Below are 24,338 nucleotides of genomic sequence, written 5' to 3' on the forward strand. Positions count from 1 at the left end.
GTGCCCCTTTCCACCCACGGCTGCTAACATGTTAAATGTCGCTGTCAATCTCTGACAGCGGCATTTAACCCCTTTCTGCCATTGGACGTACTATTCCGTCCATGTGGGGTGGGCCCTAATTCCCAAGGACGGAATAGTACGTTCAGCACGATCGGCCGCGCTCACGGGGATCGCGGCCGGGTGTCAGCTGCCTATCACAGCTGACATCCGGCACTATGTGCCAGGAGCGGTCACGGACCGCCCCCGGCACATTAACCCCCGGCACACCGCGATCAAACATGATCGCGGTGTGCCGGCGGTACAGGGAAGCATCGCGCAGGGAGGGGGCTCCCTGCGGGCTTCCCTGAGACCCCCGGAGCAACGCGATGTGATCACGTTGCTGCGAGGGTCTCCTACCTCCTATCCCTGCAGGCCCCGGATCCAAAATGGCCGCGGGGCTGCATCCGGGTCCTGCAGGGATTACTTCCGGGTGCCGTGCAGGTGCTTGTAAGCCTGTACGGCTGTAAGTGAGATCGGTGATCTGACAGAGTGCTGTGCACACTGTCAGATCACCGATCTGTGATGTCCCCCCCCCCTGGGACAAAGTAAAAAAGTAAAAAAAAAAAATTCCCACATGTGTAAAAAAAGAAAAAAAAATTCCTAAATAAAGAAAAAAAAAAAAAATATTCCCATAAATACATTCCTTTATCTAAATAAAAAAAATCAAAGAATAAAAGTACACATATTTAGTATCGCCGCGTCCGTAACGACCCCACCTATAAAACTATATCACTAGTTAACCCCTTCAGTGAACACCGTAAAAAAAAAAAAAAAATGAGGCTAAAAACAACGCTTTATTCTCATACCGCCAAACAATAAGTAGAATAACACGCGATCAAAAAGACAGATATAAATAACCATGGTACCGCTGCAAACGTCATCTTGTCCCGCAAAAAAAGGAGCCGCCAGAAAGCATCATCAGCGAAAAAATAAAAAAGTTATAGTCCTCAGAATAAAGCGATGCCAAAATAATTATTTTTTCTATAAAATAGTTTTTATCGTATAAAAGCGCTAAAACATAAAAAAAAATGATAGAAATGAGGTATCGCAGTAATCGTACAAACCCGAAGAATAAAACTTCTTTACCAATTTTACCAAACGCGGAACGGTATAAACGCCTCCTCCAAAAGAAATTCATGAATAGCTGGTTTTTGGTCATTCTGCCTCACAAAAATCGGAATAAAAAGCGATCAAAAAATCTCCCGTGCCCGAGCATGTTACCAATAAAAACGTCAACTCGTTCCGCAAAAAACAAGACCTCACATGACTCTGTGGACTCAAATATGGAAAAATTATAGCTCTCAAAATGTGGTAACTAGTGTTGAGCATTCCGATACTGCAAGTATCGGGTATCGGCCGATACTTGCTGTATCGGAATTTCCGATACCGAGATCCGATACTTTTGTGGTATCGGGTATCGGGTATCGCAACAACATTAATGTAATAATGTGTAAAAAAGAGAATTAAAATAAAAAATATCGCTATACTCACCTGTCCGACGCAGCCGGGACCTCAGCGAGGGAACCGGCAGCGTTGTTTGTTTAAATTTCGCGCTTTTACTTGGTTACGTGAAGTCCCGGCTTGTGATTGGTCAGGGCGGCCATGTTGCCGGGACGCGGACCAATCACAGCAAGCCGTGACGAAATTACGTCACGGCTTGCTGTGATTGGTCCGCGTCCCGGCAACATGGCCGCCATTAACCAATCACAAGCCGTGACGTCACGGGAGGCTGGACATGCGCGTATTTTGAAAAGCGCGCGTGTCCAGCCTCCAGTGACGTCCCGGCTTGTGATTGGTTAATGGCGGCCATGTTGCCGGGACGTCACTGGAGGCTGGACACGCGCGCTTTTCAAAATACGCGCATGTCCAGCCTCCCGTGACGTCACGGCTTGTGATTGGTTAATGGCGGCCATGTTGCCGGGACGCGGACCAATCACAGCAAGCCGTGACGTAATTTCGTCACGGCTTGCTGTGATTGGTCCGCGTCCCGGCAACATGGCCGCCCTGACCAATCACAAGCCGGGACTTCACGTAACCAAGTAAAAGCGCGAAATTTAAACAAACAACGCTGCCGGTTCCCTCGCTGAGGTCCCGGCTGCGTCGGACAGGTGAGTATAGCGATATTTTTTATTTTAATTCTTTCTTTTACACATTAATATGGTTCCCAGGGCCTGAAGGAGAGTTTCCTCTCCTTCAGACCCTGGGAACCATCAGGAATACCGTCCGATACCTGAGTCCCATTGACTTGTATTGGTATCGGGTATCGGTATCGGATTGGATCCGATACTTTGCCGGTATCGGCCGATACTTTCCGATACCGATACTTTCAAGTATCGGACGGTATCGCTCAACACTAGTGGTAACGCAAAAAATATTTTTTGCAATAAAAAGCTTCTTTCAGTGTGTGACAGATGCCAATCATAAAAATCCGCTAAAAAACCCGCTATAAAAGTAAATCAAACCCCCCTTCATCACCCCCTTAGTTAGGGAAAAATAAAAATTTTTTAAAAATGTATTTATTTCCATTTTACCGCTAGGGTTAGGGCTAGGGTTGGGGCTAGGGTTAGGGCTAGGGTTGGGGTTAGGGTTGGGGCTAGAGTTGGGGCTAGGGTTAGGTTGGGACTAGGGTTAGGGCTAGGGTTAGGGTTAAGGCTACAGTTAGGGTTGGGGCTAAAGTTAGGGTTAGGGTTGGGGCTAAAGTTAGGGTTAGGGTTTGGATTACATCTACGGTTGGGAATAGGGTTGGGATTAGGGTTAGGGGTGTGTCTGGGTTAGAGGTGTGGTTAGGGTTACCGTTGGGATTAGGGTTAGGGGTGTGTTTGGATTAGGGTTTCAGTTATAATTGGGGAGTTTCCACTGGTTAGGCACATCAGGGGCTCTCCAAACGCGACATGGCGTCCGATCTCAATTTCAGCCAATTGAAAAAGTAAAACAGTGCTCCTTCCCTTCCGAGCTCTCCCGTGCACCCAAACAGGGGTTTACCCCAACATATGGGGTATCAGCGTACTCGGAACACATTGGAGAACAACTTTTGGGGTCCAATTTCTCCTGTTACCATTGGGAAAATACAAAACTGGGGGCTAAAAAATAATTTTTGTGGAAAAAAAAATATTTTTTATTTGCATGGCTCTGCGTTATAAACTGTAGTGAAACAATTGGGGGTTCAAAGCTCTCACAACACAACTAGATGAGTTCCTTAGGGGGTCTACTTTCCAAAATGGTGTCACTTGTGGGGGGTTTCTACTGTTTAGGTACATTAGGGCCTCTGCAAACGCAATGTGACGCCTGCAGACCATTCCATCTAAGTCTACATTCAAAATGGCGCTCCTTCCCTTCCGAGCCCTCCCATGCGCCCAAACGGTGGTTCCCCTCCACATATGGGGTATCAGCGTACTCAAGACAAATTGGACAACAACTTTTGGGGTCCAATATCTCCTGTTACCCTTGGGAAAATACAAAACTGGGGGCTAAAAATAATTTTGGGGGGAAAATTTTTTTTTTTTATTTTCACGGCTATGCGTTATAAACTGTAGTGAAACACTTGAGGGTTCAAAACTCTCACAACACATCTAGATGAGTTGCTTAGGGGGTCTACTTTCCAAAATGGTGTCACTTGTGTTTTTTTTTTTTACTGTTTAGGTGCATTAGGGCTCTGCAAACGCAATGTGACGCCTGCAGACCATTCCATCTAAGTCTGCATTCAAAATGGCGCTCCATCCCTTCCGAGCCCTCCCATGCGCCCAAACAGTGGTTCCCCCCCACATATGGGGTATCAGCGTACTCAGGACAAATTGGACAACAACTTTTGGGGTCCAATTTCTCCTGTTACCCTTGGGAAAATACAAAACTGGGGGCTAAAAAATAATTTTTGTGGGAAAAAAATGTTTGTTTTATTTTTACGGCTCTGCATTATAAACTTCTGTGAAGCAGTTGGTGGGTCAAAGTGCTCACTACACCTCTAGATAAGTTCCTTAGGGGGTCTACTTTCCAAAATGGTGTCACTTGTGGGGGGGTTTCAATGTTTAGACACATTAGTGGCTCTCCAAACGCAACATGGCGTCCCACCTCAATTCCTATCAATTTTGCATTGAAAAGTCAAACGGCGCTCCTTCCCTTCCGAGCTCTCCCATGCGCCCAAACAGTGGTTTACCCCCACATATGGGGTATCGGCGTACTCAGGACAAATTGTACAACATCTTTTGGGGTCCATTTTCTCCTGTTACCCTTGGTAAAATAAAACAAATAGGAGCTGAAGTAAATTTTGTGTGAAAAAAAAGTTAAATGCTCATTTTTATTTAAACATTCCAAAAATTCCTGTGAAACACCTTAAGGGTTAATAAACTTCTTGAATGTGGTTTTGAGCGCCTTGAGGGGTGCAGTTTTTATAATGGTGTCACACTTGGGTATTTTCTATCATATAGACCCCTCAAAATGACTTCAAATGAGATGTGGTCCCTAAAAAAAAAATGGTGTTGTGAAAATGAGAAATTGCTGGTCAAATTTTAACCCTTATAACTCCCTAACAAAAAAAAATTTTGGTTCCAAAATTGTGCTGATGTAAAGTAGACCTGTGGGAAATGTTACTTATTAAGTATTTTGTGTGACATATCACTGTGATTTAATTGCATAAAAATTCAAAGTTGGAAAATTGCAAAATTTTCGCCAAATTTCCGTTTTTTTCACAAATAAACGCAGGTAATATCAAAGAAATTTTACCACTATCATGAAGTACAATATGTCACGAGAAAACCGTGTCAGAATCACCGGGATCCGTTGAAGCGTTCCAGAGTTATAACCTCATAAAGGGACAGTGGTCAGAATTGTAAAAATTGGCCCGGTCCATAACGTGCAAACCACCCTTGGGGGTGAAGGGGTTAAAAGGAACCTGTCATCCCCAGAATTGAGGGTGAGCGAAGTCCACCGGCATCAGGGGCTTATCTACAGCATTCTGGAATGCTGTAGATAAGCCCCCGATGTATCCTAAAAGATAAGAAAAAGAGGTTAGATTATACTCACACAGGGGTGATCCCGGTCCGATGGGTGTCGCAGTCTGGTCCGGGGCCTCCCATCTTCATCAGATGACGTCCTCTTGTGGTATTCACGCTACGGCTCCGGCGTACTTTGGCTGCCCTGTTAAGGACAGAGCAAAGTACTGCAGTGCGCCGGTGCTGGGACTCTCTGACCTTTCCCGATGCCTGCGCACTGCAGTACTTTGCTCTGCCCACAACAGGGCAGACAAAGTACGCCGGAGCCACAGCGTGAATACCACAAGAGGACGTCATCTGATGAAGATGGGAGGTCCCGGACCGACCGCCCAGGTGAGTATAATATAACCTCTTTTTCTTCTCTTTCAGGTGACATCGGGGGCTTATCTACAGTATTCCAGTATGCTGTAGATAAGCCCCTGATGCCGGTGGGCTTAGCTCACCTTCGATTTTGGGGGTGACAGGTTCCCTTTAACATGATCGCCCCAAAAGCATGTCACAAACCCAGCCAATTGGCACCACACCACATGATCGTGGAGCGCCAATGGGTTGGCATGAGAACTGTGGGTCTGCAGAAGACCCCCTTGCTAGTCATTGCTGATCTGCTATGAACGCCTGCCCGTGGCCGGCGTTCATAGAAGATGATGATTTTTGCTACACACCTATGTGTATCATAAGTGAACAGATGATCGCAGCTTCCTAAGAGGACTATTCAAGCAAGCAAGAAAAAAGTTTTTTTGTTTTTTAAAAAGTATCAAAGTTCACCCACTTTTCCACCATTTAAAAGAAAAAAATGCACATATTTGATATAGCTGTGTTCAGAAACGCCTGATCTATCAAAATATAAAAATAATCCAATCGGTAAATGGCATAATGAAAATAAAAAACTGCCAGAATTAAGTTTTCTTTTTGTTTTGTTATTGCAATAACAGGCGATCAAAACCTTATATCTACCCCAAAATGACTTCAATAAAAACGTCAGCTTGGTGCTCGAAATTTATGCACTCATCTAGCCCCTGACCCCGAAAAATGGAGATGCTACAGGTCTGGGAAAATGGCACCATTTTTTTTTTTTTTTTTTACAAAATTTGGATTATTTTTTTCACCACTTAAATAAAAAAAAGAGCCTATACATGTTTGGTATTTGCAAACTCGTAATGACCTGGAGAATCATAATGACAGGTCAGTTTAATATTTAGTGGACATGGTAAAAACAAACAAAGTGTGGAATAGCACGTTTGTTGCAATTTCACCACACTTGGAGTTTTTTTTTTCCTGTTTTCCAGTACTCTATGTGGTAACATCAATGATGACATTCAAAAGTACAAATCATTCTGCAAAAAATAAGCCCTCACACAGCCATATTACATAGAAATAAAAAAGTTATGGCTCTGGGAAGAAGGGGAGCAAAAAGCGAAAATGCAAAAACAGAAAATCCCAATTTTGTGAAGGGGTTAATGTTTGTATTTTTTTTTTATTATATTTATTTTTTTAGGGAACTTGAACCTGTGATCATTTGATTGCTTGTCCTATATACTGCAATATATAGTAATTAAGGCGAAAGAGGTTTTCAGTAATCTTATGGCTACCTTGCCAATTTATCGGCTCCCTGTGATTGCATTGCTGGGGTTTGATGGGCACTGGAGTTCGTATGCACCAGCAACACAATTCCACTGTTGGTGATGACAGCAACATCTAGATGGTTAAAAAACAGCGATCAGAGCTAGCTGTAGTTGCTGCTGTTAGAAGCAGGTGCTGGCATGGAGCTTAGCACAGTACACTTGCTTCCTGATGCTGACATACATACATATCAGAGTGCACAATGAGGTTAAAGGGGTTGTCCGGTCTGCAGTTACTCGTGGTTTGGCAGGCTGTAGTCACACACAGTGTGCCGTGTGCACACTGTAGGGATTCCTCATGCAAGTGGTAGCAGCATGACTGCATATACTGTATGTGATTTACATGCTTCCGGTCACGTGCCGATTAGACTCAGCTGGCTTCTCTTAATTATCTTCTATTGTGAGAAGTGCAGGAGTCTAGGTTTCTTGTGACTGCAGTTATGGAGATAACATACATGTGCTAATGTTACTGCCCACTTGCACAAGGGATACTGCACACTGTCACGATCTGGGAGTCATAAAGTGACTACAGACTTTTCTGATGAGACCAAACAGCCCCTTTAAGCCAGTTATGAAACATCACATAGTCACACAGCCTTTCCATACAACTGATGGCCAGAAGAGTTGGTAAATATATTAAATGCAACAACCAATCCCATATATCATGCATGTAGAACGAAGAAGAGATCCTACAAGATATCATAAAACCAATATGTTAATCAAATTTTAAAAGGAATACATAAAAAAGCAAAATGCCTTTATAGGGGACGCTGAGCATAATGGCAAGAGTAGGGGTGAAAAGCAGTACAATGAAAAATATCAGGGCGATCACTACTCCATCCATAATAGGTACACAAGGTACATACTTATGATGTTAATCAATGCATATCAGTACAAAAAAACTGCTAACAAAACAACCCCTCCAAATCACTTAATGATTCCACAGGATAAATAGAATGGTAAATATGCACACCAGGTTTATATGGGAATTCAAACACAAGTCAAAAAGGTATGTATACTCTCAGCCCCTGAATGTGGTAAGACAGGAGCAGACCATAGGCAATAGGTTAATCCAAAGTCCCTATCGTTACATTAAACCAAGCTGATAACATAAAGGAAGGTAATTACCTGGGTGAATTGTGCTCCTTAGCGTCCCCTGACCCCGACGTGCGTTTCACCACCAGCTTCTTCTGAGGGTGCCAGCTTCTTCCACGCCCTTCCATTTGCATCTCAGTTGCTTCATTTCAAATCCAAAATAGTGGCATGCAGAGCCCAAATCGCAAAGATTTGGTCACTCTCCAAATATTTCTGGACCTACCTGTATATTTAAAAAGACATATCAGTACAATGCTGGGAAGGAAACTGGTCAAATCAAAGTACCAGACAAGTGTTTACACAAACTGACAAACCAGTATTGCACCATTGTAGACTGGCAGCAGGTGAGAATCCAAAACACATGAAATATGTTCTGTACAATGTGCTTCGTTAGGCCTCTTCTTTCACACATCCGTGTCTACGCTACTTGTGGAGACAGTTTTCACACGTACCGGAGACACTGACACGGTAGACCCATTCAAATTAATGGATCTGTGCATATGTCAGTGTGTTTCCACGGACCGTGTGTCTGTGTGCCCCACACATAGACATGTCCGGTTTTTACCATCAGCAAAGGCAGCAAAACAGACTTTAATATAACTCTCATCATTCTCCTCTGCTTACGCCAATCTCCTGCAGAGCAGGGGAGAATGATGAGAGCTGTCATCAGCACCTGCCGCCAGGAAACAGCTCTTACTGTAGCGCTTCTTCCCTGGCAGCCGTCCGTGTGGTACTGATGCGGCACACATTTGCCACACGTGTGCCGCAAGTATTACACACACGGACACGGATATCTCCGGTAACATTTTTTCCGGGACCGGAAATATTAGGACGTGTGAAAGCGGCCTTAGGGTGTAAGTCATGCCAATGTCTGCATCTATTTAATGCCACAAGGGCCTCCAATAAGGTATGCAGGCAATGAGTAGGTGGAGGCTATAAATTGCAGAGGTGGTGTTTATCGACTACAACCACATCACGAAACTAATGATGTCAAATGCTGTTGAATGCAGCACTACATCTTAACTTTTCTTGGTAACATGCAGATAGCCTCTTCAAAGAGTAGGAGGATAGAAACTCTAGCACCACCTATGGGAGTTTGCAATCCTAAAAGTCAATATTGACCATATAAAGGAGCTTGCCACAAGACTAAGGGTACCGTCTCACAGTGGCACTTTGGTCGCTACGACGGCACGATCCGTGACGTTCCAGCGATATAGTTACGATCTCGCTGTGTCTGACACGCTACTGCGATCAGGGACCCCGCTGAGAATTGTACGTCGTAGCAGATCGTTTGAAACTTTATTTCGTCGCTGGATCACCCGCTGACATCGCTGCATCGGCGTGTGTGACGCCGATGCAGCGATGTCTTCACTGGTAACCAGGGTAAATATCGGGTAACTAAGCGCAGGGCCGCGCTTAGCAACCCGATGTTTACCCTGGTTACCACTGTAAATGTAAAAAAAAAAAAACACTACATACTTACATTCTGGTGCCTGTCACGTCCCCGGGCGTCCGCTTCCCTGCACTCCTCCTGCATCCTGTGTCAGCGCCGGCCGGCCGTACATCAGAGCACAGCAGTGACGTCACCACTCTGATTTACGGCCGCACTTACACAGGATGCAGGAGGAGTGCAGGGAAGCGGACGCCCGGGGACGTGACAGGCACCGGAATGTAAGTATGTAGTGTTTTTTTTTTTTTTACATTTACAATGGTAACCAGGGTAAACATCGGGTTACTAAGCGCGGCCCTGCACTTAGTAACCCGATGTTTACCCTGGTTACCCGGGGACCTCGGCATCGTTGGTCACTGGAGAGCGGTCTGTGTGACAGCTCTCCAGCGACCACACAACGACTTTCCAACGATCACGGCCAGGTCGTATCGCTGGTCGTGATCGTTGGAAAGTTGCAGAGTGTGACGGTACCCTTAGGTTAAGAAACCAATCCAGAAACTCCAGTTGCAGAGAGACATGTGTTTCAGGGATGTTTGCCCTTCATCAGTGCCAAGCAGGAGAACTGGTTTGTCTGGGTGAGATGCATATGATGGGGTCTAAAGGGTAAGGTTTCTCCTTGTAGAGAGAGCCAATTTGGTGACTTATAGGCCATGCAATGCTCCTCTGCGAATGTAAATATGTAAATTGCCTCTTTATAAAGGAGGGAACATGAATTTTAGCACCACCTATTGGAGGTAGCAATCCTAAGTCAATATCGTCCTGTTATCATTAGTGATGAGCGAATATTCTCGTTACTTGAGATTTCTCGAGCACGCTCGGGTGTCCTCCGAGTATTTTTTAGTGCTCGGAGATTTAGTTTTCATCGCCACAGCTGAATGATTTACATCTGTTAGCCAGCTTGATTACATGTGGGGATTCCCTAGCAACCAGGCAACCCCCACATGTACTTATGCTGGCTAACAGATGTAAATCATTCAGCTGCGGCAAGAAAAACTAAATCTCTGAGCACTAAAAAATACTCGGAGGACACCCGAGCGTGCTCGAGAAATCTCGAGTAACGAATATATTCACTCATCAAAAGTTATCATAAGTCTAGTGGCAATTGTTGTCTTATGAAAACCAACCAACATCTTAAAACGTGCTGGTCTCCATATGATTCCGCAGTGATGAGTTAGAACGATTTCGCAGAGTCAACAGCTGCAGGAACCGAGTGTCAAAGACAGCCAAATTCCCAATTGAGAAGACAAAAATGGTTTATCACTATCTGATCGATCCTGATGCATACTGGTTAGGAAACAGTAAGGATATGTTTGCACAACATCTTTTTCAAGTGAAGAAAAACATCTGTTCTTCAAGTGGAAGTTAAATCTTAAATAAATCAATATCCGCTCTGCAGTTAGAGGAGGCTCAATTTGCCCAGAAACTGGGGCTAATATTCCACTCCTAGTTACAGGGGAAATCGGCAAAAAAAATAATGAAAGAAAACGTCAGAAAAAAAATAAATAAAAAAAAGTCAATGACAGTCTGATTCACATTATCTAGCCCTGGCTCTGACCACAAATCTCCAAAGAGATGGTAGAGAAGGCAAGGTCTTGGGCTTTTAAATATTGCAGTGGTAAACTATCATAGTAACATAGTTAGCAAGGCTGAACAAATACATTTGTCCTTCCAGTTCAGCCTATATTCTGTCAGAATAAATCCCCAGATCCCGTCCTTCTAAAGAACCTAATAACTGTAAGATACTATATTGTTACGCTCCAGGAAAACATCCAGGCCTCTCTTGAACCCCTCGACTGAGTTCACCATCATCATCTCCTCAGGCAAGGAATTCCAGATTCTCACTGCCCTAACAGTAAAGAATTCTTTTCTATGTTGTTGAAGAAACCTTCTCTCCTCCAGATGCAGAGAATGGCCCCTTGTGACCGGCACATTCCTTGGTATAAACAGATCCTCAGAGAGATATTTGTATTGTCCCCTTATATACTTATACATGGTTATTAGATTGCCCCTCAGTCGTCTTTTTTGTAGACTAAATAATCCTAATTTTGCTAATCTCTCTGGGTATTGTAGTTCCCCCCATCCCATTTATTAATTTTGTTGCCCTCCTTTGTACTCGCTCTAGTTCCATTATATCCTTCCTGAGCACTGGTGCCCAAAACTGTACACAGTACGCCATGTGCGGTCTAACCAGGGATTTGTACAGAGGCAGTATAATGCTCTCATCATGTGTATCCAGACCTCTTTTAATGCACCCCATGATCCTGTTTGCCTTGGCAGCTGCTGCCTGGCACTGGCTGCTCCAGGTAAGTTTATCATTAACTAGGATCCCCAAGTCCTTCTCCCTGTCAGATTTACCCATTGGTTTCCCGTTCAGTGTGTAATGGCGATATTGATTCCTTCCCATATGTATAACCTTACATTTATCATTGCTAAACCGCATCTGCCACCTCTCGGCCAAGTTTCCAACTTATCCAGATCCATCTGTAGCAAACTACTATCTTTTCTTGTATTGACTGCTTTACATAGTTTTGTATCATCTGCAAATATTGATATTTTACTGTGTAAACCTTCTACCAGATCATTAATGAATATGTTGAAGAGAATAGGTCCCAACACCGACCCCTGCGGTACCCCACTGGTCACAGCGACCCAGTTAGAGAGTATACCATTTATAACCACCCTCTGCTTTCTAAGCCAGTTACCCATTTACACACATTTTCCCCCAGACCCAGCATTCTCATTTTGTGTACCTCTTGTGTGGCAACGGTATCAAACGCTTTGGAAAAATCAAGATCTATCACGTCCAATAATCCACCTTGGTCCAGTCTATAGCTTACCTCTTCATAAAAACTGATTAGATTGGTTTGACAGGAGCGATTCCTCATAAACCCATGCTGATATGGAGTTAAACAGTTATTCTCATTGAGATAATCCAGAATAACATCCCTCAGAAACTCTTATAAATATAAAATATATTTATAAAATATTTATAATAAATATTTCACCAACAATAGAGGTTAGACTTAGGCCTCTTTCACACTTCTGTCTTTGTAGTCCCGTTGAGGTAGTTAGTTTTTTGAGAAAACAGGATCCTGCACTTTCTCATAGACATGTATTAGCGACGGTTGGCCACACGTTTCGTCTGTCGTGCACTGGATCCTGCGGGATTTGACGGCCCGTCTTTTCCAAAAAACGTTCCATGAAATGTTTTTTGTCTGCAGTGGAAAAACGTTCCCCCGACTGCTCCTGCGGCATACGTCGTTCCACACAATGGGAGTCTATGGACACTGGATCCTGCGCACACTGTGAAATGCAGGAATCCAGTGACGGATGCAGTTTTTACATCTGAGCATGCCTGGAAACATATTCCGACCCGGGGAAAAGTCTCTCTCTCTAACTTATATTATAAAATTCGGCCAGGAACTATGTCGACGCATCCGTTATAATACTGGATGCGTCACACACGTTTTCCTCTTTTTTCACAACGTCAGTCGACGCGTCATTTCATTGTACTATGACGCACCGCCAACAATGGAAGTGTGAAAGAGGCCTTACTGGCTATAATTTCCAGGTTCACTTTTAGAGCCCCTCTTGAATATTGGTACCACATTTGCTATGCGCCAGTCCTGTGGAACAGACCCTGTTGCTATAGAGTCAATAAATATAAGGAATAATGGCCTGTCTCTTACAATACTTAGTTCCCTTAGTACTCGTGGGTGTATGCCATCCTGCCCCGGAGATTTATCTATTTTAATCTTATTTAGCTGGTTTCGCACCTCTTCTTGGGTTAGATTGGTGACCCTTAATATAGGGTTTTCTTTGTCTCTCGGCATTTCGCCTAGCATTTCATTTTCCACTGTGAATACCGTGGAGAAGAAGGTTTTTAGTTTTTTATAGCTTCAATGGTGCCATCCTGCTTTAGTAGTTTAAATGCTTTTTTTTTTTACTGTTAATTGCCCCTCTTACTACTTTGTTTAGCCACATTGGGTTTTTCCTATTTCTTGTCCTTTTATTCCCACAAGGTATAAACCGCTTACATTGCCTATTTAGGATGTTCTTAAACATTTTCCATTTATTATCTGTGTTCTTATTTCTGAGGATATTGTCCCAGTCTACCAGATTAAGGGCATCTCTAAGCTGGTCAAACTTTGCCTTCCTAAAGTTCAGTGTTTTTGTGACTCCCTGACAAGTCCCCCTAGTGAAAGACAGGTGAAACTGTACAATATTGTGGTCGCTATTTCCCAGATGCCTGACGACCTGCCGATTTGTTATTCTGTCAGGTCTATTAGATAGTATGTCCCTGAGCTCAGCCCACTTATGTCCATAAAAATGTTTAAAAGCATTCACCTCCACCCAGCGCGTACATTTTTGTCCTATTGTGTGTTTATTGTTGATTTACTGTCTGTGAAATCTCAAGGTAGTCCATTTTAGAATGTAATGCATTTTCTTGCATTTTTAGCACCATCATTTTACCACATGCCTCTACTGTGCTGAACAGCAATGGACAATAAAAAATGTAAGAAGGAGAATTCGAATTTGACCTTTCAGAAAACACAGGTAAAAATACAGTTTAGTATAGTTATTATTTTGAGAATATATATCTTGATAAAAGGTGCTTACACCTTCCAACATTGTTGCATTAAATTTATAGGGTGAATTTCCAAGGCTTGTGAAGATCAAGGAGGAGGAAGAACCTACAGATATTAGCACAGGTGAGGATGTACACAGCTCATTAATATGATCTCCCCATCTGGGCATCAGTGTAAGGTCTCATTCAGACATCACTTTTCCATATACTAGTATTATGAGTGTTTTTTAAAGATGAAACTTATATCCATTACAGTTTATGGGGCCGTTCACATGTTTGTGGTTTTTCACAGTTAAGGCTGAGGCACACATAACGATATCGTTAACGATATCGTTGCAACGTCACGCTTTTGGTGACGTAGCAACGATCCCGCTAACGATCTCGTTATGTGTGACAGCGACCAACGATCAGGCCCCTGCTGGGAGATCGTTGGTCGTTGGGGAATGATCAGGACCATTTTTTGGTCGCTGATCACCCGCCGTCATCGCTGGATCGGCGTGTGTGACGCCGATCCAGCGATGTGCTCACTTGTAACCAGGGTAAATATCGGGTTACTAAGCGCAGGGCCGCGCTTAGTAACCCGATATTTACCCTGGTTACCATTCTAAAAGTTAAAAAAAACCACTACATACTCACATTCTGATGTCTGTCACGTCCCCCGCCGGCGTCCACAGGGTCAAAACAGCTTTCGGCAGGAGCGCTGCTAATGCACGTGCTGCTGCCGAGAGCTTCCCTGCACTGACTGTGTCAGCGCCGGCCGTAAAGCAGAGCACAGTGGTGACGTCACCGCTGTTACTGCCGGCGCTGACACATTCAGTGCAGGGAAGCTCTCGGCAGCAGCGCTCTTGCCGAAAGCAGTTTTAACCCTGTGGACGCCGGCGGGGGACATGATAGACATCAGAATGTGAGTATGTACTGGGTTTTTTTTTTTACTTTTACAATGGTAACCAGGGTAAATATCGGGTTACTAAGCGCGGCCTTGCACTTAGTAACCCGATGTTTACCCTGGTTACCCGGGTGCTGCAGGGGGACTTCGGCATCGTTGAAGACAGTTTCAACGATGCAGAAGTCGTTCCCCTGATCGTTGGTCGCTGGAGAGAGCTGTCTGTGTGACAGCTCCCCAGCGACCACACAACGACTTACCAACGATCACGGCCAGGTCGTATCGCTGGTCGTGATCGTTGGTAAGTCGTTTAGTGTAACTCCAGCTTTAGTCATGTCCAATTTTACTCTGAGTCACTGATCAAACTTGCCCACGGTCTATGGGTCCATGAAATAATGGGACAGCATTCTGATGCCATGTGTGCCATTTGTGTACTGTTGCATTTTCATGTTTGATAGTAAAAGCTTGAGAAAACATCTTCTACAAAAATTATGAAAAATTAATCCAAAACACTGATGAAAAGTGTTTTTTTTCCGTACTAGAAAAATCATTGACATCTGAATAATTTCTTAGACAACTTCACATCAATCCCCCACCTCCTTCACACCATTTATTCTACATTACACTCTTTGGATCACAACAACCATTGTTTGGGACCTGAGCAGTCGAGGTGCAAGAAAACAGTTATTAGAGTTTGGTAGGAACATATAAGTGAGCTTTTGGAAAGCTATTTTTTCTACTTTTACACTTCATATAAAAGTACTACAAGAGAGCCAGTGAAAATGAGGACAGTCAGGACTCGGAGGTCATTGTTAGAGATGAAAGGATCAATTCATGGGACTCGAGGTCCGTGTTACCAGGTGGTTAAACGTGAGACATGCAAATCTCTTACCTTTAAATGTCCCCAGCATAGCATTTACCAGTTCTAGTGTGTTGTCATCTGTGCGTTACGTCACACAAATGAGGTTGCGCTAGACCTGGCTATTTAAAAGCTGTGCTGGGAATGCCACGAATCAATCCACTTATCTCTAGTCATGGCAGATCTTCACTTAAACATTTTGTTCAGTTTTTGTGTGTGTTTCCTACAGATTGCAGCAGTAACAAAAAATCAACTGAAAAATGTCCAACTCCTCGATTTTCACAGAACCGCACAGAAGAAGTTTTTCCTCCTGATAAGCATATTAAGGTATCAGCTGCACACAGTCTTATTAAAAATAGAGTAAAAGAGTAAAAGTATACTCATTGCTCGGGTGGTCTCCGAGCATTTGTGACTGCCCGGAGATTTAGTTTTTGTCGCCTCAGCTGCATGATTTGCGACTGCTAGACAGCCTGAATACACGTGGGAATTCCCTAGCAACCAGGCAACCCCCACATGTGTTCAGACTGTCTAGCAGCCGTAAATCATGCAGCTACTGCGACCGAAACTAAATCTCCGGGCAGTCACAAATACTCGGAGAGCACCCGAGCATGCTCGGAAAAACCCGAGCAACGAGTGTACTTGCTCATCACTATTAATTCCTTTTAAGTCCTTCTTGTCAAACCTCAAGACAGGGCACACTTTTTAGTTTTTTTTTTTTGTTGTTGTTTTTTTTTATAATTCTGAGAGTTCCTTATGGTTTTGGCACTTTTTTAATTTCCTAGTTTAGAAGAGTCTAGTTGTCACATAAATGTAGTAACGTGACCGCTCACCCTCATCAATAATACAGGAAAATCATGATAGTGTGCACACTGTCACAATTCCGCAGTCTTCAGACTTTTCTTCTTAGACTGGACAACCCCTTTAAATACATTTACTGCCACGACACTATTAGATTGCTACAATATATAGTTACTATACTGTTCTACTGTTAAGGCATCTATTTATCTACCCTAATGCTTTCTTCTTATGAACAAGAATATAACTATATCATAATATTATCTACTTTATACAAGAATAAACCTGCTATAATGATATACCCTATGTACAGAACTATAACTTATACAAGAATATATTTAAGAATATAACTAATATAGTACTGCCCCTATGGACTGGAATATGTCTACTATAATACTACCATGATGAATAAGAATATAACTACCATAATATTGCCTATTATAGAGGAGTATAGCTACTGTATTATCTCATGTACAAGAATATAGCCAATATGATACTGCTTCCCTATTACACTATAACAACTGAAATCATCCTTATATAACTACCTACTTTAGTACTAAGTCTATAAGTATAATAATACTGCTTACTATTGACAGTAGCATCACTATTAAAATACTGCCCCCAATTTGCAAAAATATAACTATTGTATTACTGCTCCAATCTAAAGGAAAATACAATGGGAGAAATAATTATTTGACCCCTTGCTGATTTTGTAAGTTTGCCCACTGACAAAGACATGAACAGTCTATAATTTTAACCCCTTCCCGACATGTGACGGAATAGTACGTCACATGTCGGGACCCCCGCTTTGATGTGCGCTCCGGTGGTGAGCGCACATCAAAGTCGCGACATGTCAGCTGTTTTTTACAGCTGACATGTGCGCGCAATAGCGGCGGGTGAAATCGCGATCACCCGCCGCTATTAACTAGTTAAATGCCGCTGTCAAACTCAGACAGCGGCATTTAACTACCGCATCCGGCCGTGCGGCCGGATATGAGCGCATCGCCGACCCCCGTCACATGATCGGAGGTCGGCGATGCTTGTACATTGTAACCATAGAGGTCCTGGAGACCTCTATGGTTACTGATCGCCGGTGGCTGTGAGCGCCCCCCTGTGGTCGGCGCTCACAGCACACCTGCATTTTAGCTACATAACAGCGATCTGATGATCGCTGTTATGTAGCAGAGCCGATCGGGCTGTGCCTGCTTCTAGCCTCCCATGGAGGCTATAGAAGCATGGTAAAAGTTAAAAAAAAAAGTTAAAAAAAATGTGAAAAAAATAAAAAAAATATAAAAGTTTAAATCACCCCCCTTTCGCCCCAATCAAAATAAATCAATAAAAAAAAACCCCAACCTACACATATTTGGTATCGCCGCGTTCAGAATCGCCCGATCTATCAATAAAAAAAAAGCATTAACCTGATCGCTAAACGGCGTAATGAAAAAAAAAATCGAAACGCCAGATTTACATTTTTTTGGTCGCCACGACATTGCATTAAAATGCAATAACGGGCGATCAAAAGAACGTATCTGCACCAAAATGCTATCATTAAAAATGCCAGCTCGGCACGCAAAAAATAAGCCCTCACCCGACCCCAGATCACGAAAAATGGAGACGCTACGGGTATCGGAAAATGGCGCAATTTTATTTATTTATTTTTTTGCAAAGTTTGGAATTTTTTTTCACCACTTAGGTAAAAAAGAACCTAGTCATGTTAGGTGTCTATGAACTCGTACTGACCTGGAGAATCATAATGGCAGGTCAGTTTTAGCATTTAGTGAACCTAGCAAAATAGGCAAGCAAAAAACAAGTGTGGGATTGCACTTTTTTTGCAATTTCACTGCACTTGGAATTTTTTTCCCGTTTTCTAGTACACGACATGGTAAAACCAATGATGTCGTTCAAAAGTACAACTCGTCCCGCAAAAAATAAGCCCTCACATGGCCAAATTGACAGAAAAATAAAAAAGTTATGGCTCTGGGAAGGAGGGGAGCGAAAAACGAAAACGGAAAAACGGAAAAAGCTCCGGGGGTGAAGGGGTTAAGGGTAGATTAATTTTAACATTGAGAGATAGAATATCAAAAATAAAATCCAGAAAATCACATTGTATAAATTATATAACTTTTATTTGCATTTTGCAGTGAGAAATAAGTATTTGATTCCTCTGGCAAACAAGACTTAATACTCGGTGGCAAAACCCTTGTTGGCAAGCACAGCAGTCAGACTTATTTTGTAGTTGATGATGAGGTTTGCGCACATGTCAGGATGAATTTTCGTCCACTTCTCTTTGCAGATCATCTCTAAATCATTAAGATTTTGAGGCTGTCGCTTGGCAACTCAGAGCTTCAACTCCCTCCATAAGTTTTCTATGGGATTAAGGTCTGGAGACTGGCTAGGCCACTCCATGACCTTAATGTGCTTCTTTTTGAGCCACTTCTTTGTTGCCCTGGCTGTATGTTTTGTGTCATTGTCTTGCTGGAAGACCCAGCCACGACCCATTTTTAATGTCCTGGCGGAGGGAAGGAGATTGTCAATCAGGATTTTATGGTACATGGCTCCATCCATTCTCCCATTGATGCGGTGAAGTAGTCCTGTGCCCTTAGCAGAGAAACACCCCCAAAACATAATGTTTCCACCTTCATGCTTGACAGTGGGGACGATGTTTTTTGGGTCATAGGCAGCATTTCTCCAAACACGGCGAGTTCAGTTAATGCCAAAGACCTCAATTTTTGTCTCATCTGACCACAGCACCTTCTCCCAATCACTCACAAAATCATCGAGGTGTTCATTAACAAACTTCAGACAGGCCTGCACATGTGCCTTCTTGAGCAGGGGAACCTTGCGGGCACTGCAGGATTTTAAACCTTGATGGCGTAATGTGTTACCAATGGCTTTCTTGGTGACTGTGGTCTCAGCTGCCTTGAGATCATTAAGAAGTTCCCCCCCTGTGTAGTTTTAGGCTGATCTCTCACCTTCCTCATGATCAAGGATACCCCACGAGGTGAGATTTTGCATGGTGCCCCAGATCGATTTCAATTGACATTTCGTATTTCTTCCATTTTCTTACTATCGCACCAACAGTTGTCTCCTTCTCACCCAGCGTCTTATTTATGATTTTGTAGCCCATTCCAGCTTTGTGCAGGTCTGTGATCTTGTCCCTGACATCCTTATAAAGATTTTTGGTCTTGCCCATGTTGTAGAGGTTAGAGTCTGACTGATTACTTGAATCTGTGGACAGGAGTCTTTCATAAATGTGACTATGTAAGACAGCTGTCTTTAATGCAGGTAACGAGTTGATTAGGAGCATCTAACTGGTCTGTAGGAGACAGAACTCTTATGGTTGGTAGGGGATCAAATACTTATTTCTTACTGCAAAATGCAAATAAATGTATATAATTTATACAATGTGATTTTCTGGATTTTATTTTTGATATTCTATATCTCTCAATGTTAAAATTAACCTACCCTTAAAATTATAGACTGTTCATGTCTTTGTCAGTGGGCAAACTTACAAAATCAGCAAGGGATCAAATACTTATTTCTCCCACTGTGTCTATTATATTGTTCCTGTTTACAATAATATGACTACTACAATATTGCCTACTATAGATAACTACTATAATACTGCTCGCTTTGTACAAAAAACAAAAGCAATGAACTAGAATATAAGTTGGTGTGCATGCAGCTTGTAAGCACATGTTCACACTGGCCACTAAACAGATAAAACCGAAGATAAAAATTGACCAAGTACCCTGCAATAAATAAATAATGAGCAATAGCGCATGAAAATGTAAAAACAAGGAATTGACCTCCGTTTTTTTAGCTGGACATTATATTCATATAGTTCCCAATTGCTGGGTGTCCATTAGTTGGGGCCTCGGTCCTTCTCGCCCCATATTCACATTTGTCATTATGGCAAAGTTTTAATACTAGAGGTTAGGGACATCCCTAATAGGGTCACCTTGACATGGTGGGACGGCTTTTACGAATTTTTGACCAAAATGATGTTCACCAAGTACACTATATTATTTTCATGCACGATTGCTATTTATTTACTACAGGGTGTTTGCTCATTTTGTTTTTATCATAGGCTTTGTCCCTTTGTATAACACTGTAACTATTGTATGTTGCACATAGGACACAATATTATAAGAGTAGAACTTTGATTGTACTGGCCACTATATGGAAGAATTTTGCTATAATACTGCTTTCTGTAGACAAGAATAACTATTATATTACTGCTGTGTATAACTACTATAATACTTGTTCCTATATACAAGAATAAAACTATTATAATACTCCCCCCCCCCCCATGTTCAAGTGTATAACGACTTTAATACTGCATTGTATGTACAAGAATAAAACTACTATAATGCTATGCCCATGTACAAGTTTATAACTACTATAATACTGCTGTTACGAACAATAATAAAACTACTATAATACTGTTTCCTATAAACTAAATGTATAACTCTATTACTACTAACCCAGTGTACATGAATAATACTACCCTTATGTACAAGAATATAACTACTATAATATTGCTGCATTGTACCTGAATATAGCTACTGTAATACTGTCCCCTATGTACAAGAATATAGCTACTGTAATACTGCCCCTATGTTGAAGAATATACCTACTATAATACTGCCTCCCATGTACAAGAATATAACTACTATAATACTGCCCTTATTTATGAGAATATAACCTCAGTATAGCTACTATAATACTGTCCTCTATGTACAAGAATAAAGCTACTGTAATACTGTCCCCTATGTAGAAGAATATACCTACTACAATACTACCTCCCATGTACAAGAATATAACTACTATAATACTGCCCTTATGTATGAGAATATAAGTACTATAATGCTGTTCCATTGTACCTGAGTACCTGAGTATAGCTACTATAATACTGTCCTCTATGTACAAGAATAAAGCTACTGTAATACTGTCCCCTATGTAGAAGAATATACCTACTACAATACTGCCTCCCATGTACAAGAATATAACTACTATAATATTGTCCGCTATGTACAAGAATATAGCTACTGTAATACTGCTCCTATGTGCAAGAATATAACCACTATAATACTGCCCCATTGTACGTGAATATACCTACTATAGTATTGCTCACGATGTACAAGAATATAACTGCTATATACCGTAATTGCTTTCTTATACTTTATCACCCACTGTGTACAAGAATATACATGCTATAATACAACTCCTATGCATAACAATGTAATGTCTGCTATACTATCGCCTATATATAACATTATATCTACTATAATACTGCTTTCTGTTTGTGCATTTAGGAAGAAAATCTGAATATTGTGGTAGTTGATATTGGTCCAGAGATTCAAAGAGAAAATATAAGAAGTGTGAGGGTCAAGGAGGAGGAACTTCCTGCAGACATCAGCCCAGGTGTGTAATAACCACTGCAGACACATCTGCCTTGCTGATGAGTAACATGTGTCTGTGCGGGCCGCTGAGTATTACATGAGGACATTGTATTTTATAACTGGAAATCTGATAATGAATGTTGCATGTGTGTGGCTCACCATGGAGAAGGCAATCCATAGGACTACTTGTTCGTTAGGAATCTTATGTGCCAGGACACCAGGACATAGAAACAGATCAGTACATACAGCAGCAATGTACCTGCGTGGGCATATACCACTCATTCATCAGGCACTGATGGTTTATATGCCACGGAGCGATGTTCATACAATGAGGTCACAGGTATGAGCAATGCTTACACGCCACTCGGTAACTAGAAAGCAAGCAATGTGTATAATCCTCAGTCACCAATTGGAAACACATGGAGGAATGGAGCAACATGGGCTAAACAGTACAAAAAAGTAATGCACATATCTCTCCATAGGCCACCAATCTGTAACCAGAGGGGAGAATGATGCATAGACCATTGGTTCACAAAGGACTGCGCATTTACTCTGCTTAGTCACAAAGTATCCACGACTTCATGCCACATGTGTGCCAATGCTGTATGACGTTCTGTTTGTTTATTAACTCTGTTTCAGTACATCTGAACACAAGGCGAAGTTCCCTTCGAAATCCTTACAAGAAATGGTGGTCTCCTGCGAAAAGCAGTCGTGCAGGTGCTCATAAGGTATATTATTGCAGAAACTATCTCCAAACAAGAGCCAATGTAGAATGGTATTTAAAGAAGTTGTCTACTACTGGACAACCCCTTCTGAATGGCCCGTGTGGTTAAAGGGATAAGAAAAATGCATATTTACCTCCTAGACTGGTGCAGCTTTTCACCTTTACCCCTTCCCCCCGGCGATCTTGTGTTATTGTTTTTGTCATGTGAGCGCTGCAGTCAATCAGCAGCCACTGATGATCTGCCATCTTCACAGTTGCATCTGACGGGCCGGGAGGTAAGTATGTTTTTTTTATTATTTTACTAGGCATATTAGAGATATGGAAAATGAGTTGTCCAATAGTGGAGAAGCCCTTTATTACTCCTTTGTGTGTTAGGTTTATGTAATGGTTGAATAGTAACATATCCTTACTTTGTTGGGTGTCATGGCCTTAGAAAAGGTAGTCGCTAGTAGTAGACTTGAGGTTGTGACACCCTCACTTTTTTTTTTTTTTTTTTTTATAAACGCTAGTGTGTTTTTAAAGGGCCACTGTCACCCCCTCCAGCCGTTATAAACTAAGAGCCACCTTGTGCAGCAGTAATGCTGCAGTCTAACAAGGTGGCTCTTTTAGTTTTTGATTCATTTATTACCTCAAAAAAGCGTTTTAAAAATTGGCCAAACATATCAGATATTGTACCAGGAGGCGGTCCGAATCGTCCTGTATGAAGCTCCCAACTGCCGTCACTCTTCTCTTCAGGGGCGATGGTACCCGCCCCCTGAGCGCTGTTATCTTCTGAAATCCGGCGCCTGCGCTGTGCGTGCCTGCCTGGGGCCTGCGCAGTGTTCATTGTCAGTGCGGCCACACTGTTACTGAATCCCCGCCTCGCACTGTGTTATTCATTATGCACAGTGCGGGGCTGGGGTTCCTGGGCATGCGCACTGCGCTGTTTAGACGCTCCCCAGCTCCCCCGCCTTCCCAGGAACCCCAGCCCCGCACTGTGCATAATGAATAACAGTGCGGGGCGGGGGATTCAGCAACAGTGTGGCCGCACTGACAATGAACACTGCGCAGGCCCCAGGCAGGCACGCACAGCACAGGCGCCGGATTTCAGAAGATAACAGCGCTCAGGGGGCGGGTACCATCGCCCCTGAAGAGAAGAGTGACGGCAGTTGGGGGATTCATACAGGACGCTTCGGACCGCCTCCTGGTACAATATCTGGTATGTGTGGCCAATTTTTAAAACTCTTTTCTTTCTCACTTCATTGGGGGACACAGGTAACCATGGGTGTATGCTGCTGTCACTAGGAGGCTGACACTATGCAAATAAAGAAGAAGTAACTCCTCCCCGGCAGTATACACCCTCCGACAGGCACCAGGCAACTCAGTTTTTGCTTAGTGTCTGTAGGAGGCGGACCTGGATCTAACACCAGATCCGCATTTCTTTTACAGGGATTTGTTGTGTGTTTTTAATCATTTCCCCTTTCTTTTTCAGATACTTTCTTCAGGGTAACAGGGTGCAGTTTTCTCACCCTGTCTTCCCCACTTTGAGCGACCGAGAGAGCAGTGTGGTATCACCCACATCGCACCCTCTCGGACCCGCTGGACAGGACTTTGTCCCCTGTCACCCATTTGGGTGTTCAGGGTGACCCTTTCTTCGGTGGCCAGTCCTACCCGTATCCCCTCCTCATCCCTCTCCTCGGAGCGGGCTGAGAGGAAGACGGTGGTCACATCCAGTGACCCTCTCCCCCTGTTCAGGGGTCGACGCCGTCTTCTGCGCCGGAGAGTCGTGGCGCGGGAAGGAGGACTACTTCCAGGACCCTCTATCTACCAGGGATCCTGATGATTCCTCATCTGCAGGTAGGGAATCTTCAATCAACAAACCCCCCATCCCCACCAATACCCTGCCCAGCAGCGATC

General features: G+C 43.0%; 1 protein-coding gene across 5 annotated transcripts in view; it reads left to right on the top strand.

Moving 5' to 3' along the window:
- The window catches only part of LOC143767187 (uncharacterized), a 45,941-nt gene that overhangs the window by 12,209 nt on the left and 9,394 nt on the right, over positions 1 to 24,338 (top strand). For 4 of the 5 annotated variants that reach the window (XM_077255294.1, XM_077255295.1, XM_077255291.1 and 1 more), the window contains exons 2-6: positions 13,648 to 13,745; positions 13,840 to 13,900; positions 15,748 to 15,845; positions 21,632 to 21,740; positions 22,358 to 22,446. In XM_077255294.1, coding sequence (XP_077111409.1) covers positions 13,689 to 13,745; positions 13,840 to 13,900; positions 15,748 to 15,845; positions 21,632 to 21,740; positions 22,358 to 22,446 — 414 coding nt within the window. In that variant the 5' untranslated portion in view covers positions 13,648 to 13,688. Of the gene's footprint in view, positions 1 to 9,325; positions 9,764 to 13,647; positions 13,746 to 13,839; positions 13,901 to 15,747; positions 15,846 to 21,631; positions 21,741 to 22,357; positions 22,447 to 24,338 lie in introns of those variants that run through there. The other variant, XM_077255292.1, reaches the window with a different exon arrangement.

Source organism: Ranitomeya variabilis, chromosome 4 (assembly GCF_051348905.1).
Source record: "Ranitomeya variabilis isolate aRanVar5 chromosome 4, aRanVar5.hap1, whole genome shotgun sequence".
NCBI classification, from domain to species: domain Eukaryota; kingdom Metazoa; phylum Chordata; class Amphibia; order Anura; family Dendrobatidae; genus Ranitomeya; species Ranitomeya variabilis.